Source organism: Mustela lutreola, chromosome 17, assembly GCF_030435805.1.
Source record: "Mustela lutreola isolate mMusLut2 chromosome 17, mMusLut2.pri, whole genome shotgun sequence".
Taxonomy (NCBI): Eukaryota; Metazoa; Chordata; class Mammalia; order Carnivora; family Mustelidae; genus Mustela; species Mustela lutreola.
In genome coordinates, this window is record NC_081306.1 from 42861019 (window position 1) to 42874283 (window position 13265).

General features: G+C 45.8%; 1 protein-coding gene across 4 annotated transcripts in view; it reads left to right on the plus strand.

Moving 5' to 3' along the window:
* The window catches only part of STYXL1 (serine/threonine/tyrosine interacting like 1), a 55319-nt gene that overhangs the window by 33380 nt on the left and 8674 nt on the right, over positions 1–13265 (plus strand). For all 4 annotated transcript variants that reach the window (XM_059155139.1, XM_059155138.1, XM_059155142.1 and 1 more), the window contains 3 exons: positions 841–986; positions 10000–10097; positions 11691–11803. In XM_059155139.1, the coding sequence (XP_059011122.1) occupies positions 841–986; positions 10000–10097; positions 11691–11803 (357 nt within the window). The remainder of the gene's footprint in view (positions 1–840; positions 987–9999; positions 10098–11690; positions 11804–13265) is intronic.

A 13265-nucleotide genomic window follows, 5' to 3' on the forward strand; every position in this document is an offset into this window, starting at 1 on the left:
ATAATAAAGGAGCTGTCCCTTCAATGATAATAGAATATAATTATAATATGTAATAATAGGGGCGCCTGGGTGGCTCAGTGGGCTAAGCCTCTGCCTTCGGCTCAGGTCATGATCTCAGAGTCCTGGGATCGAGTCCCGCATCGGGCTCTCTGCTCAGAAGGGAGCCTGCTTCCCCCTCTCTCTCTGCCTGCCTCTCTGCCTACTTGTGATCTCTGTCAAATAAATGAATAAAATCTTTTTAAAAAATGTAATAATACAGGGGCGCCTGGGTGGCTCAGTGGGTTAAGCCGCTGCCTTCGGCTCAGGTCATGATCTCAGGGTCCTGGGATCGAGTCCCGCATCGGGCTCTCTGCTCAGCGGGGAGCCTGCTTCCCTCTCTCTCTCTCTCTACCTGCCTCTCCATCTACTTGTGATTTCTCTCTGTCAAATAAATAAATAAAACCTTAAAAAAAAAAGTAATAATACAAATCTTCCCACCCTCCCCTTTCCCCCTACTGGATATACCCTGGATTTATGCAGTTCTGCATCGAGGGCTATCAGAGGCCAATCTTTGTGCACCCAGAAAAGTGCCCACAGGTGCCATGGGGGGTAAGTGGGGTGTCCGTGTTGGGATGCAGCGTGCTGTCCTGTGGCTCAGTGACCCCATCCTATGACTATCAGCCTTCTCACTCCTCCTGCCAGTCAGTCTCATTCATTATTCTAGATTATCTTTCTAACACCGAGCCACATTTCAAGAGACAGAAAACAAAAACCGTTTCTTCCCTGGGGAAAGAATATCTCACCCTATGGCCTACAGCTCATGTATTCTGTACAGCAGCCTCTCTCCTTCCTCTCCCTCAGGAACTGGATGCCTTTCAGCCCTACCCTGCTGAAATAATTCCAGGCAAGCTCTACCTGGGCAATTTCAGGCAAGCCTGCGACCCGAAAATTCAGAAGGATTTGAAAATCAAAGCACATGTCAATGTCTCCATGGAGACGGGGCCATTGTGAGTAGAAATACTATTGATTTTCTTTTTTTTTAAATTAAGCATTTACATAAGATTCCTAGTTCCATGCATTTCTAGAGCGGAAAGGGCCTTAGAAATCGGCATCCGCTAGTATAGGCTCTGTACTTCCTTCCTCTGTTCGTGGTTTGTAGTCTGTTTCCTGGCTTGGCCATGGCATCCTCTGCCTCGAGACCCATTACTTACCCTTCAGATCTCAGCAAAAGGAGGGTTTTCCTGGTGTTTACCATTATGGTGCAGAGAATTCCATTTACCCAACTTCTCAGGGCCTCTGAGAAGTGACCCCTTAGTCCACTGGGGCTCCTATAGCAGACTGCTGGTTCATAAACAAATTCCTATGTTGGATAAAAACCATAAACAAAGTTTATCACCAGAAATAATTATGTAGATAAATGTAAAACACTTTCGCTGTCACTGTTAGATCTCTTCGAAACATAACTGATCACAAGGGGCACCTGGGTGGCTCCGTCAGTTAAAGCATCTGACTCTTGATTTTGGTTCAGGTCATGATCCCAGGTTCATGAGTTTGAGCCCCTTGTCAGGCTTGTGCTGGGCCTGGAACCTGCTTAAGATTCTCCCTCTCCCCCTCCCTCTGCCTCCCACCCTCTAAAACAACAAAAACAAGACAAAAAAAAACCTAATTGGCCACAGAAAAAATAGTAACAATGTATTTTGAGATTATGACATGTGTAGAAGTAATATGTGTGCCCACAGCTTCCTAGGCAGGAAGAGGCTGAATAGAAGTAGACCCTTGGGGGACACCTGGGTGGCTCAGTTGGTTGGGCGGCAGCCTTCAGCTCAGGTCATGATCTCAGCATCCTGGGATCGAGTCCCACATCGGGCTCCTTGCTCGGCAGGGAGCCTGCTTCTCCCTCTGCCTCTGCCTGCCACTCTTGTCTGCCTGTACTCGCTCTCTCTCTCTAAATAAATAAATAAAATCTAAAAAAAAAAAAAGAAGAAGTAGACCCTTGTAAGGGTCTTACTCTACATGAAGTGGTATAGGTGTGAAAGGTTGAAGATGTGTTCTGGAAATTCTGAAGTAACTACCAAAAGCTAGAACAAAACAAAAAATAAAACAGTTATAATTCATAAGACAAAAAAAAGAAAAAATGGAATTTAAAATATCCCAAAGAAGGCAAGAAAAAAGGAACAAAACAGAGATGAGGCCAATAGAAAAGAAACAGCAGGATGATTGTCAACGATCACACTAAGTGAAAGTGGTCTAATTACCCCCAATTTAAAGGCAGAGGTGTTGTAGGCGATCTACAAGAAACTTTATCTTTTTTTAAAGTTTATATATTTAAGTAATCTCTGCACCCAGTGTGAGGCTTGAACCCATGACCCTATGATCATGAGTTGAATGCTTCTCTGACTGAGCCTGTCAGGTGCCCCAGAAACATACTTTTTATTTTTTTATTTTTATTATTTTTTAAAGATTTTATTTATTTATTTGACAGAGAGAGATCACAAGTAGGCAGAGAGGCAGGCAGAGAGGCAGGCAGAGAGGAGGAAGCAGGCTCCCTGCTGAGCAGAGAGCCTGATGTGGGGCTCGATCCCAGGATGCTGATATATGACCTGAGCCAAAGGCAGAGGCTTTAGCCCACTGAGCCACCCAGGTGCCTCAAAACATACTTTTAAAATAAAAAATGAAGATAGGTTAAAATGGATGGAAAAAGATACTTAAGGCTATGACTAATTAAAACAAAACAAAACAAAAAAACAACTTTTGGAGTGACTCCATTATTAGATAAACTGAACTTTATAGCAAAGAATACAACCAGATCTAGAGGGTCATTTCATTATGAGAAGATGATCAACTAATCTGGACCATAGATTCTAGAGTAATCCACAGTTATAATCAGATTTCAATCTCTCTATCAATACACAGAAAATAGGTCATAATTTCAAAGACTAGAAGAGCAAAATTGCCTAACTGACAATTATAGGACATTTCACCCAATAACAGTAGTGTTCTTCTGGTCTTTGAATGTGTTCTACAGGATACATTCTTCTCAAGAGAACATGGAATATTTTTGACAAGATATACTATTCTGGGTATTAAAACAAATATCAAAAGAAAAATAATTTGTTATAAAAAATTATGCTCTCTGACTACAGTGGAGTTAAGTTAGAAGCCAATAAACCGAACAAGAAATATGGGAAGAATCCCAAATGCTTGGAAACTAAGCAGTACATTTCTAAGTAGCCTATGGGTCACAAAGAAACCAAAAGGGAAGTTAGAAGGTATTTTGGACTGAATGAAAATAAAACCCCACATATCAAAATTTGTGGGTGCAGCTAAAGCAGTACATAGAGGGAAATTTATAGCCTAAATGCCTCTATTAGAAGAGTTTCAAATCAAATCAAGGTCCTAAACTTCCAACTTAAAAAAAAAAATTAAAATACATAAGAAGGAGGAAGGAAGGAAATTATATGATAAGAGCAGAAGTAAGTGAATAGAAAACAACACACACACACACACACACACATGCACACTTGAACAAAATACAAGCAAAACTGGGGAGATCTGAATACAATTGATGGATTGTATCAGTATCAATATCCTGGTTGTGCTCTTACAGTTCTGCAGAATGTTACCACTGGGGAAACTATGCAAACAAAGGGTACAGTAGATCTCTCTGTATTTCTTACAACTGTAAGTGAATCTACAGTGATCTCAGTAAAACTTTACCTGAAAATTTAAAAATAATTAGGAAATGTTATGAGTGATTTTCTGTCAGTGTGTTTGAAATTTAAATTAAATGAACCAATTCCTTAAAGGACTCAAGCTATCCATGCTCGTTTAACAAAAAAAATGGATCATAGAATAGACCCCTACCTGTTAAAGGAATTAAATTCATAGTTAAAAACCTTTTCACAACGAGGACTCCAGGCCCATATAGCTTCACTGGTGAGTTCAGCTGAACATTTAAGGAAGAAATAATACTGATCTACATAGTCTTCCAGAAAACAGGAGAAGACACTTTCTTATTCACTTATGTGAGACCATCATTACTCTGATACCCGAAGCTGACAAAGACTTTATATTAAAGGAAAACCACAAACCTCGTGAACACCGGTATAAAAATCCTTGATAAAAATTTTAGCAAACTTAACAAAATTATATAAAGAGAAATACATGACCATGTATTTCTTCCAGGAAGGTCTCTTTGGTTCAACATGAGGAAATCAATGTAATTTACCATATCAACAGACTAGAAAAGAAAAAAAAAATTATCTTTATAAGAGAAACAGAAAAATGGCATCCTGCAACTGCTGAGTCTGTATTTTTAAAAACATTTACACGGAGGGGGACGCCGGGGTGGCTCAGTAGGTTGGGCGTCCGACTCTTGATTTTGGTTCAGGTCATGATCTCGTGGGAGGGGACGGTGTGGTGGTCATAGGATCAAGCCCCAGGTCAGGCTTCCTCAGTGGGGAGTCTGCTTCTCTCCCTCTCCCCCTTCCCTCACTCACACTCGCAGATAAATAACATCTTAAAAAAAAAAAATAAGTTTCCGTGGGGGAGCATTTATAAAACTCGACAGCATGAGGGTCCATAACGTAAGACTCCACCAATTTCAGAAGATTTAAAATCACATACAGTTGTTTTTCAACATAGAAGGTTAGAAGTTAGAAAGCTTATTAGGAGTTAGAAAGCAAGAATTTAAAAATATAACCAGAAAATTACTGGACACTTAGAAATAAATTTTTATTTTTATTTATTTCAGCAGGCTCCATGCCCAGCATGAAGGGCTGCGGGGCTTGAGTGAATGCGGGACTTGAACTCACAACCCCGAGATCAAGACCTGAGCTGAGACCAGGAGTTGGGGCCATCCAGGTGCCCCTAGAAATAAATTTTTAAATAGCATGGGTTAAAGAAGGACTCCTGATGGAAATGAGGAAATATTTTCAACTACAGGATAGCAAAGATATAATGTATCAAAACTTGTAGAGTGCAGTTAAGCTGTGGGTAAAGGGAAATTTATAGTCTTAAATGCATCTATTAAAAAGCAGGGCTAGTCATTTCAAGGAAGGACCAAAGGAACAGTAATCTAACCCAAATAATGAAGAGGGAAGGAATAGTAGTAGCAGATTATTGAAATAGAAACAACGAAATGGAGAAGTTTAAGAAAGTCACAGTAGTTTTTAAAAAAAACTAATAAATCTGATAAATCATTGGCAAAAAAAGGGTACAAATAGCCATTTTTAAAAAGAGACCCTACTTATTCTATAAACATTAAAAGGATCTTAGGATATATGAAAACCTAACTATAAGTATGAAAATTTAGATGAATGAATTTTAAAAAAATACAACCTATCAAAATTGACATCCTACAAAATGGAAAATTTGATTAGTATCAGTAACTAATAAATTTCTTCTAGAGAAAATTCAGGCTTCAGTGAAGAATTTTACCCAATCGTTAAGGAGGAAATAAGCCAATATTAAATTTCTCTTTTAGAGAATAAAGGAGAGGAATAATTTTCACCGTTTTATGAGACTAGGATAACTCTGATTTTACAATCTGACAACATAATGCAGGAGAACTGTAGACTAATTTTCTTCATATACAGAGATGTAAAAATCCTACACAAAATATTAGCACGCTGACCACAGAGCAAGAGGAGAAGGCGGATACGTGATCACTAAATTGGGTTTATTCCAAGGGTACAGGGGTGTTTCAGCGTCTGAAAAATCTGTCCATGTAGTTAACCGTATCAATAACCTAAAGGAAAAGTCAGGATTATTTCAATAGATGCAGTGAAAGCATTTAATATTTACTGTACATTCACGATTTAAAGAAAAACTCTAAGCAAACTGGGAATCAAGGGGAATTTTGATCAAATGAAAAAAAAATCTATAAAAATCTCTACAGCGAACATCACATTTAATGATAAAATATTGGAAATTTTCCCTCTGGGTCTGGAAACCAGGCAAAGATGCCGAGCTGTCACTGTTTAACACTGTATTAGAGGTTCTGGTTAGTGAATTTGACAGAAAGAAGATAGGAATTGAAAGGAAAAAAATTAATCAGGCAATATAATTATATAAGCAGAGAAGCGGAAACAAGTTACGGAGAGATTATTAGACTTAAATAAGTCTTCTGGGTTCCAGAAATATACAAACATCAATTGTTTTTTTGCAAACAAGAAACAAACTGAACATTTAAAAACACACAATAGCATAAAAATATTAAGTGCCTAGGATTCTACCTGATTAAGGATGTGTAAGATCTTACCAGAAAATTACACAACACGACTGGGAATTATTAAGGTACCTGAATAGGGGCGCCTGGGTGGCTCAGTCATTAAGTGTCTGCCTTTGGCTGAGGTCAGGATCCCAGGGTCCTGGGATCGAGCCCTGAGTAGGGCTCCCTGCTTTGTGGGGAGCCTGCTTCTCCCTTTCCCGCTTCCCCTGCTTGTGTTCCCTCCCTCTCTGTTTCCACCCCCTACCCTGATCAAATAAATAAATAAAATCCTAAAAAAAGGATTTTACCTGAACAAACAGGTTTTATTTTATATTTTTAAAAGAATTTTTAAAAAAAGATTTTATTTTTTTACTTGACAGAGAAAGAGAGTACAGGCAGGGGGGCGGGCAGCAGGCAGAGAGAGGGAGAAGCAGGCTCCCCACTGAACAAGGATTGCCCAATGCGGGGCTTGATCTCAGGACCCTGGACCCATGACCTGAGCTGAAGGCAGATGCTTAAGCGACTGAGCCACAGGTGCCCTATTAAAAAAATTTTTTTTAAGTAACCTCAATACCCAATGTGGGGCTTGAACTCACAACCCTGAGGTCAAGAGTTGCATATTCTACTGACTGAGCCATACAGGGGCCCCATAGAAGATATTATTTTATTTTTAAAATTTTATTTATTTATTTGACAGAGAGATCACAAGTAGGCAGAGAGGCAGGCAGAGAGAGAGGCGGAAGCAGGCTCCCCGCTGAGCAGAGAGCCCAATGTGGGGCTCGATCCCAGGACCCTGAGATCACGACCTGAGCCGTGATCAGTAGGCAGAGGCTTAACCCACTGAGCCACCCAGGTGCCCCTAAGATATTATTTTAAATTACCTGAATAAACGGAGGATGTACTGTGGGTGTGGATTAGAAGCTCCATTTTGTAAAGATCTTGGTTCTTGTCCAGTTGATCTATTGATTCTGTGTAGTGCCCATAAGAGTCCAGTAGGTTTTAGAGTAATTCTAAAATTTATATGGAAATGCAAAGAGTCAAAGTAGCTGAATATCAAAGAACAACAAATAGGAAACTTGTTTGACCAGATACCAAGTCTTAAGCAACAAGAAAGTCGTGATATTGGTACAGGATAGAAGCATATACCACTGGAGCAGAACGGAGTCCTAGGAGACCCGTGCTTGTATAGACACTTGAGTTTCAACAAGGATTTTCTCCTATATTTTTTGCTAAAAGTTTTATGGTTATACCTTTAACAACTTGTGATCCATTTTGAAATAATTCTTACATATAGTGCCAGATGGAGAATAAAGTTCATTGTTTTGCATATGGAGGCCATTATTGGGTGGGTTTTTTTCCTGTTGTCTGATTAGATATCTTTGTTGAAAATCAGTTGTCCATATGTGTGTGTGTGTGTGGTATTATAACTGGAGTTTTTTAAATCAGTAAATTGTTTAAATTAACATATAATGTATTATTTGCCCCAGGGGTACAGGTCTGCGAATTGTCAGTCTTACACATTTCACAACACTCACCATAGCCCATACCCTCCCCAATGTCCATAACCCAGCCACCCATCCCTCCCCCCACGCCCCAGCAACCCTCAGTTTGTTTCCTGAGATTAAAAGTCTCTTAGGTTTTTCTCCCTCCCGATCCCATCTTGTTTCATTTTTTCCTTCCCTACCCTACCCCCCCACAATCTCCGGCCCTGCTCTCAAATTCCTCATATCAGGGAGATCATATGACAAATGTCTTTCTCTGATTAACTTATTTCGCTCAGCATAATGCCCTCTAGCTACCTCCATGTCATATAACTGGATTCTTGATTCTCTTGCATTGGTCTGTGTTCTTCTTTCAATCAATTCTGCACTCTTGTCTACTATAGCTTTATAATTGTAAAATCCGGGAGAGCTGGTCCTCTCCTTCTGTTCTTTTTCACAATTGTCTCCTTTGCATGTCCAATACACTTTGGAATCCTCTTGTCAGTCTTTACAAAGACCTTGCTGGAATATTGCTCAGGATAGAATTGAATCCAGAGGCCAATTTGGGGAGAACTGACATCCTTACCCATGTTGAGTCTCCCGGTTGTGAGCACGGTCTGTCCCTTCATTTACTCTGCTCTTTGATTTCTCTCGAAAATGTTTCCAGGGTACAGGAAACTTGCGCATCTTGTGTCAGCTTTTTTCCCAAGTATTTGGTGTTTTTGAGGTGGTCATTAATGGTATTTTTAAAATTTCACTTTCTGGCTGTTTGTTGCCGGTGTATAGAAATGCAGTTGATATTTACATAGTAACCTTGAATCCTTCCACCTTCTCCACCTAGATGCCTCCTACCTTGTGAAGCTTTCCCCAGCTTCCTCGTCTTCTCCCTGCCCTTCCTCTCCAGTATCATGTGCAGGGCTTTATCCGTAAACCTAGCCCATTGGATTGGGGCTATTTCTTTCTAGGTCCACCTCCCCCACTAGACTGGGAACTCCTTGAAGCTGGGAGATGCCGGCCCTCTTTGGTTCAGCTTCTGTCCATTAAGGTCCAGCTCAAATTCTGGCACACAGTAGGCATTGAGTGTCTGAGGGAAGAAGGAATGGATGGTTGGATGGATGTATGGTTGGATGGATGGATGGATGGATGGATGGATGGATGGTTGGGTGGATGGATGGATGGTTGGATGGTTGGATGTATGTATGTATGGTTGTATGTATGTATGTATGGATGGATGGATGGTCAGATGGATGGATGGATGGATGGATGGATGGATGGTTGGATGGACGGATGGATGGATGGTTGGATGCATGGATGGATGGATGGACGGATGGTTGGATGGATGGTTGGATGGATGGATGGTTGGATGGACGGATGGATGGATGGACGGATGGATGGATGGACAGATGGATGGATGGATTGATGGTTGGATAGATGGATGGATAGATGGGGGAGGGAGAGAGAGAGTGAGAGATAGGGAGGAAAGGATGAACGGACAGATGGATGGATGGGAATTGTTCTTGTAAGTGCCGAAACTAAACCAGCCTCTTTTTGTTTCTGAATCTGCTGCAGCTTTCTGCATGCTACAGAGGTCTACATGCTGCCCAATGTCACCAGCAGACCAGTCTTCATAACTAACATTGCCCACATACTATGTGCCACACATTCTGCAGGCTCCTTGTAGGCCTCCTCTCCTAGAACCTGCTGCATGCCTCCTCCCCCTCTTCTCTCCCCCTTGTTCAGAAGTTCTAGCAACTCACCTCTCTGTTGTTTCTTGAATTCATTAAACATGCTGCCTCTCCGCACCTTCGCACTTGTGTTCTCCCCTACCCAGAACCCTCTTTCCTCAGATGGCTGCCTGGCTTGCTCCGTCACTTCCTTTAGCCTCTGCTCAAAGCCTTCCCTGACCACCCCATCTCAGAGAACCCCCCGCCACCCCAACACTCTCCATCGCTCTTACCTGGCTTTCTCCATTCAACATAGCAGGTTCATTCTCCAAGCTCGTTACCAGTTCCTTCCCTTCCTCATTTGGTCTTCTGCACCATACTCCAAGGAAGCACCATGAGTGGTTGATGATAATGATGTCACATTTATTGAGCAGTTACTATTTTCCAAGCAGATTGCCAAATGCTTTCCATGGAGTAACTGACTTCACCTAACGGACACCCCCACGAGGCAGGTGCCGGTTTCTGAGACAGCTCGGCATTTGCCCACCTACTTATCTTCAGCATCCCTTCCATGTGGTCCCGTCTGCACAAGGCTCACTCTGGTGGGGATGGGGGGGGGCGGTCTGCGAATCTGCCTGATTTCCTGGGCTTTCCTTCTGTTTAGTTTCGTGGACGACAGTGACAAACTTCTGCACATCAAGATAGAAGATTCCCCAGAAGCCAACATTTCCCCCTTTTTACGGCACCTCTGCCATTTCCTTGGTAAGGAACGATCTCTGACCAGGCAATGGCTGGCCTGTGCCCAGGGACCAGAGTGGGCTGTGGCACCTTGTCCACAGGCCTGTTCCTGAGGGTGACAGCCAGCACTGAGGAGAGGAAGGGCAGGCCCAGCACCAGCCCAGCCAGGGCAGCCGGGCCCTAGGACAAGCTTGGCCCTCGGGAGCTCTCGGAGTGTGGACAGACACATCTACCTTGGGGGACGTGGGGCTGAATAAGAGCTCCACATTGCCCATTGAGTGCCCCGTGTTGTGGCCCTGGCTGGACTGCTAGGCCCTCTAGGGTCTGGCCAGGCCCCAGTCCTGGCCTCACCGAGCCTCTTGGTCAGTGAGCACCTGTTGGTCCACTGTGGGTGCAGGCATTCAGGGAGGCCTGCTCGGGCCTGGGCTCCGTCCCTGCCCTCCTGTCTGGTCTGTGGGTGGGGGGAGGGTAGAAAGAAAGCTCTGGGACCCTCCCAGCTCTGATCTCCGCGATCCCCCCATGTGTGCACAGTGCCCCTTTAGCTCTCCCACCACACCTGGCCATGACCGCTCATGGAAGGTGGAACTGTCAGTCATTCGGGTCTCAGGATTGCCCCAGAGCACAGTGGCTGGAGAGAGTGAGGTCGAGTCGGGTCCAGGGCCCCGGCCTGGGACTACCTGCTGTACCGCAGTGCAGCCCCTGCTCGTCTGGCCGCCTGTGGGGGCTGGAAGAGTACGTCCCTTATCTGCCCAGGAGGTTCAGCTATCACTTGACTAGGATCTGAGGTTGCCACTTGGCCGTGTGTCCTGCCGCAGGGTGGCAGAGCCCTGTGGCCGAGAGGGTCCCTCTCCAGCCCTGCCTTGCTGGGTGGCTCTGGGCAAGCCCTTAACTGTTCTGTGCTTCTGTTTCCTTGTCCATATGATGAGGTACTGGCTCATGAGCTCGTGGTCCTCTTCCAGTGCTGACGGTCTGTGATTATCTCCGGTGCTTGGGGGGTGATGGGACTAGCCTAGGAAGCCAGCTTGGCCTTCCTCTGCACCTACAAGACAGCCTCAGGGGCTTCTTTAGGTGTGATTATAGCTGACCTCCCTGGGCCAGGTGCTGGGCTGGGTACAGCACAGAGTCTCATAGGTAGTCTCACAGGTAGTCTACTGACCCCCCGGGTTCTAGTTGACAGAACGGTGGCTTGGAGTACCACGCTCAGGCCCCACACCCTGTGAGTGGCAGGGTCAGGGTTCACACCTAGGCCAGGCCACGCTGCCTCTGTCGGTCCCCGAGTGCTGGGGTTGGGGGTGTGTGTGGAGGGACCATCCCTTCGTCCATCCCAGCCGGAGAGGCCAGCTGGTGGTGGAGCTTCCTGGGCTGGAAGCCTGGAGAGCCAAGAAAAGACCTTTGCACGATCATGCTGACCCCCCCAGGGTGGTTCTCTTGAACTGCCAGTGAGGTCTGAGGGTCCCTGTTTGCCAGGTGACAAAAGCGTGTCCCAGAGAGGTGACATGGCCAGCCAGGACCCTGCTGTGCTGGGTCTGAACTCGCTCCTGGACCTCGGGCCCACTGAACGCAGCAACTCACATTCAAGCCCCCACTGGCCTCCTACCCCTTTCTTTCCTTTTGCAGAAATTCACCTCCAGCTTGGCTCGGTCATCCTGGTCTTTTCCACCCTGGGCATCAACCGCGGCTGCGTGGCCGTCTTGGCCTTCCTCATGCACTGGAACGAGCAGACCTTGAAGGTACGCATTGCCTGGTCAAGGCTCGGACTGCAGCTCCCTCCAGCAGGCAGGGTCAGAGCTGGACCTGGGAGGAAGGCGGCCCTAACTAGAAGGTGGGAAGAGAAGGATCTGGAAAGGGAACTGCACGTCCAGTGCTTTACCCAGCATAGCACACCCAAGGTCAAGGTCCCCAAGGTCTAGGCCAGAGGCTGAGGCTATTGCATGAGGGCCTGGGGCTTGGCGTAGGGGACAGGCCCAGGGACTCAGGCTGGGCAAGGCCATGGCCAGCAGCACATCTGCGTGTCCCCCGCTGCTGTCTGTCTGTCTACCAGGGTCCTTTCAGCCTTCTCCAAGGAAGGTGCATTTTGGCTATTGGTTGGAGCCGGAGAACTATGACCCTGGCAGGGCTCCAAGGGCACCTGCTCCAACGGTCTTAATCCGGACTGGAGAAGGGGGTTAGAGACCTGTCACCACAAACCCCATGGAACCAGTGCTCCTGACGCCGAGGCCAGTTTCTTTCCACAGCACGAGGAGATGGTGGCTGGCCCTCAGGGAGACATGGTTTGTGCCAGAATTCAGAGGGCTTCGGTGGAGCCCCAAAACTCCCCTGTATGCCTGAGGCTATGCTGGAAGGAAGGGGAGGGTCAAAGAATGACCATGGTCAAGCCCATTGCCAATGGTTTTGGATATTGGCCCCCTGTGCTCTTTGGAGAAATTGATGGCTAGGAAGAGTGTCAGATGGCCAGCAATCCCACCGGGAGGTACCTACCCGAAGGGAGCAGAGCCAGAGCTCAGATGTTTGTGGGGTCCTGTTCGTAGCAGCGGGGCTCACCATCGCCAAGATGTAGGAGTAACCCAGGTGTCCATGACACACGACAGGATACTACACAGGTGATCTCTCCACACTACGGAGTAGTCCTCAGCCTTACAAAGGAAGGACATTTTGATACCTGCTGCCACGTGAATGAACCAGGAGGACGTTAGGTGGCGGGAATGGGGTGTTGTTTCCTGGATGTGAACGTTCTGGAGGTGGACAGTGGTGAGGTTGCACAGCGTGGTGAATTCTTCCGTTGAACCGTGGCTCCAAACACGGTGACAATGGGCTGTTCTCTGTTACGTCTGTTTTACCACGACTGAAAGAGAAAAGTGGACGCAGAGTCATGAGGCCTGGAGCGAGGCCCAGAGCCCGGGTCTCACCCTGTGCAAGGTGAATGGTCGGGGGTCCCTGCCTGCTGGAGTGTTCTGGGGGTGTGCCGGGGGGAGGGGTGAAGTTGCTCGCACATCCTCTCCTTTGCTGCCTTGTTGAGCTGGAACCGGAGGAAGAGAAGCAGGGGGAGCTGGGGGGAGGCAGGCCGAGCTCTCTGCCTGCAGGGGGCGTTCCAGGACTTGAACTCGCCCGGAGTTTGAATGGGGCCATTTGGAGCCCCGGGGCCTGCGGTGGTCCTGGCTCCCTGATCACTCACAGGGACATCTGGGCACGACA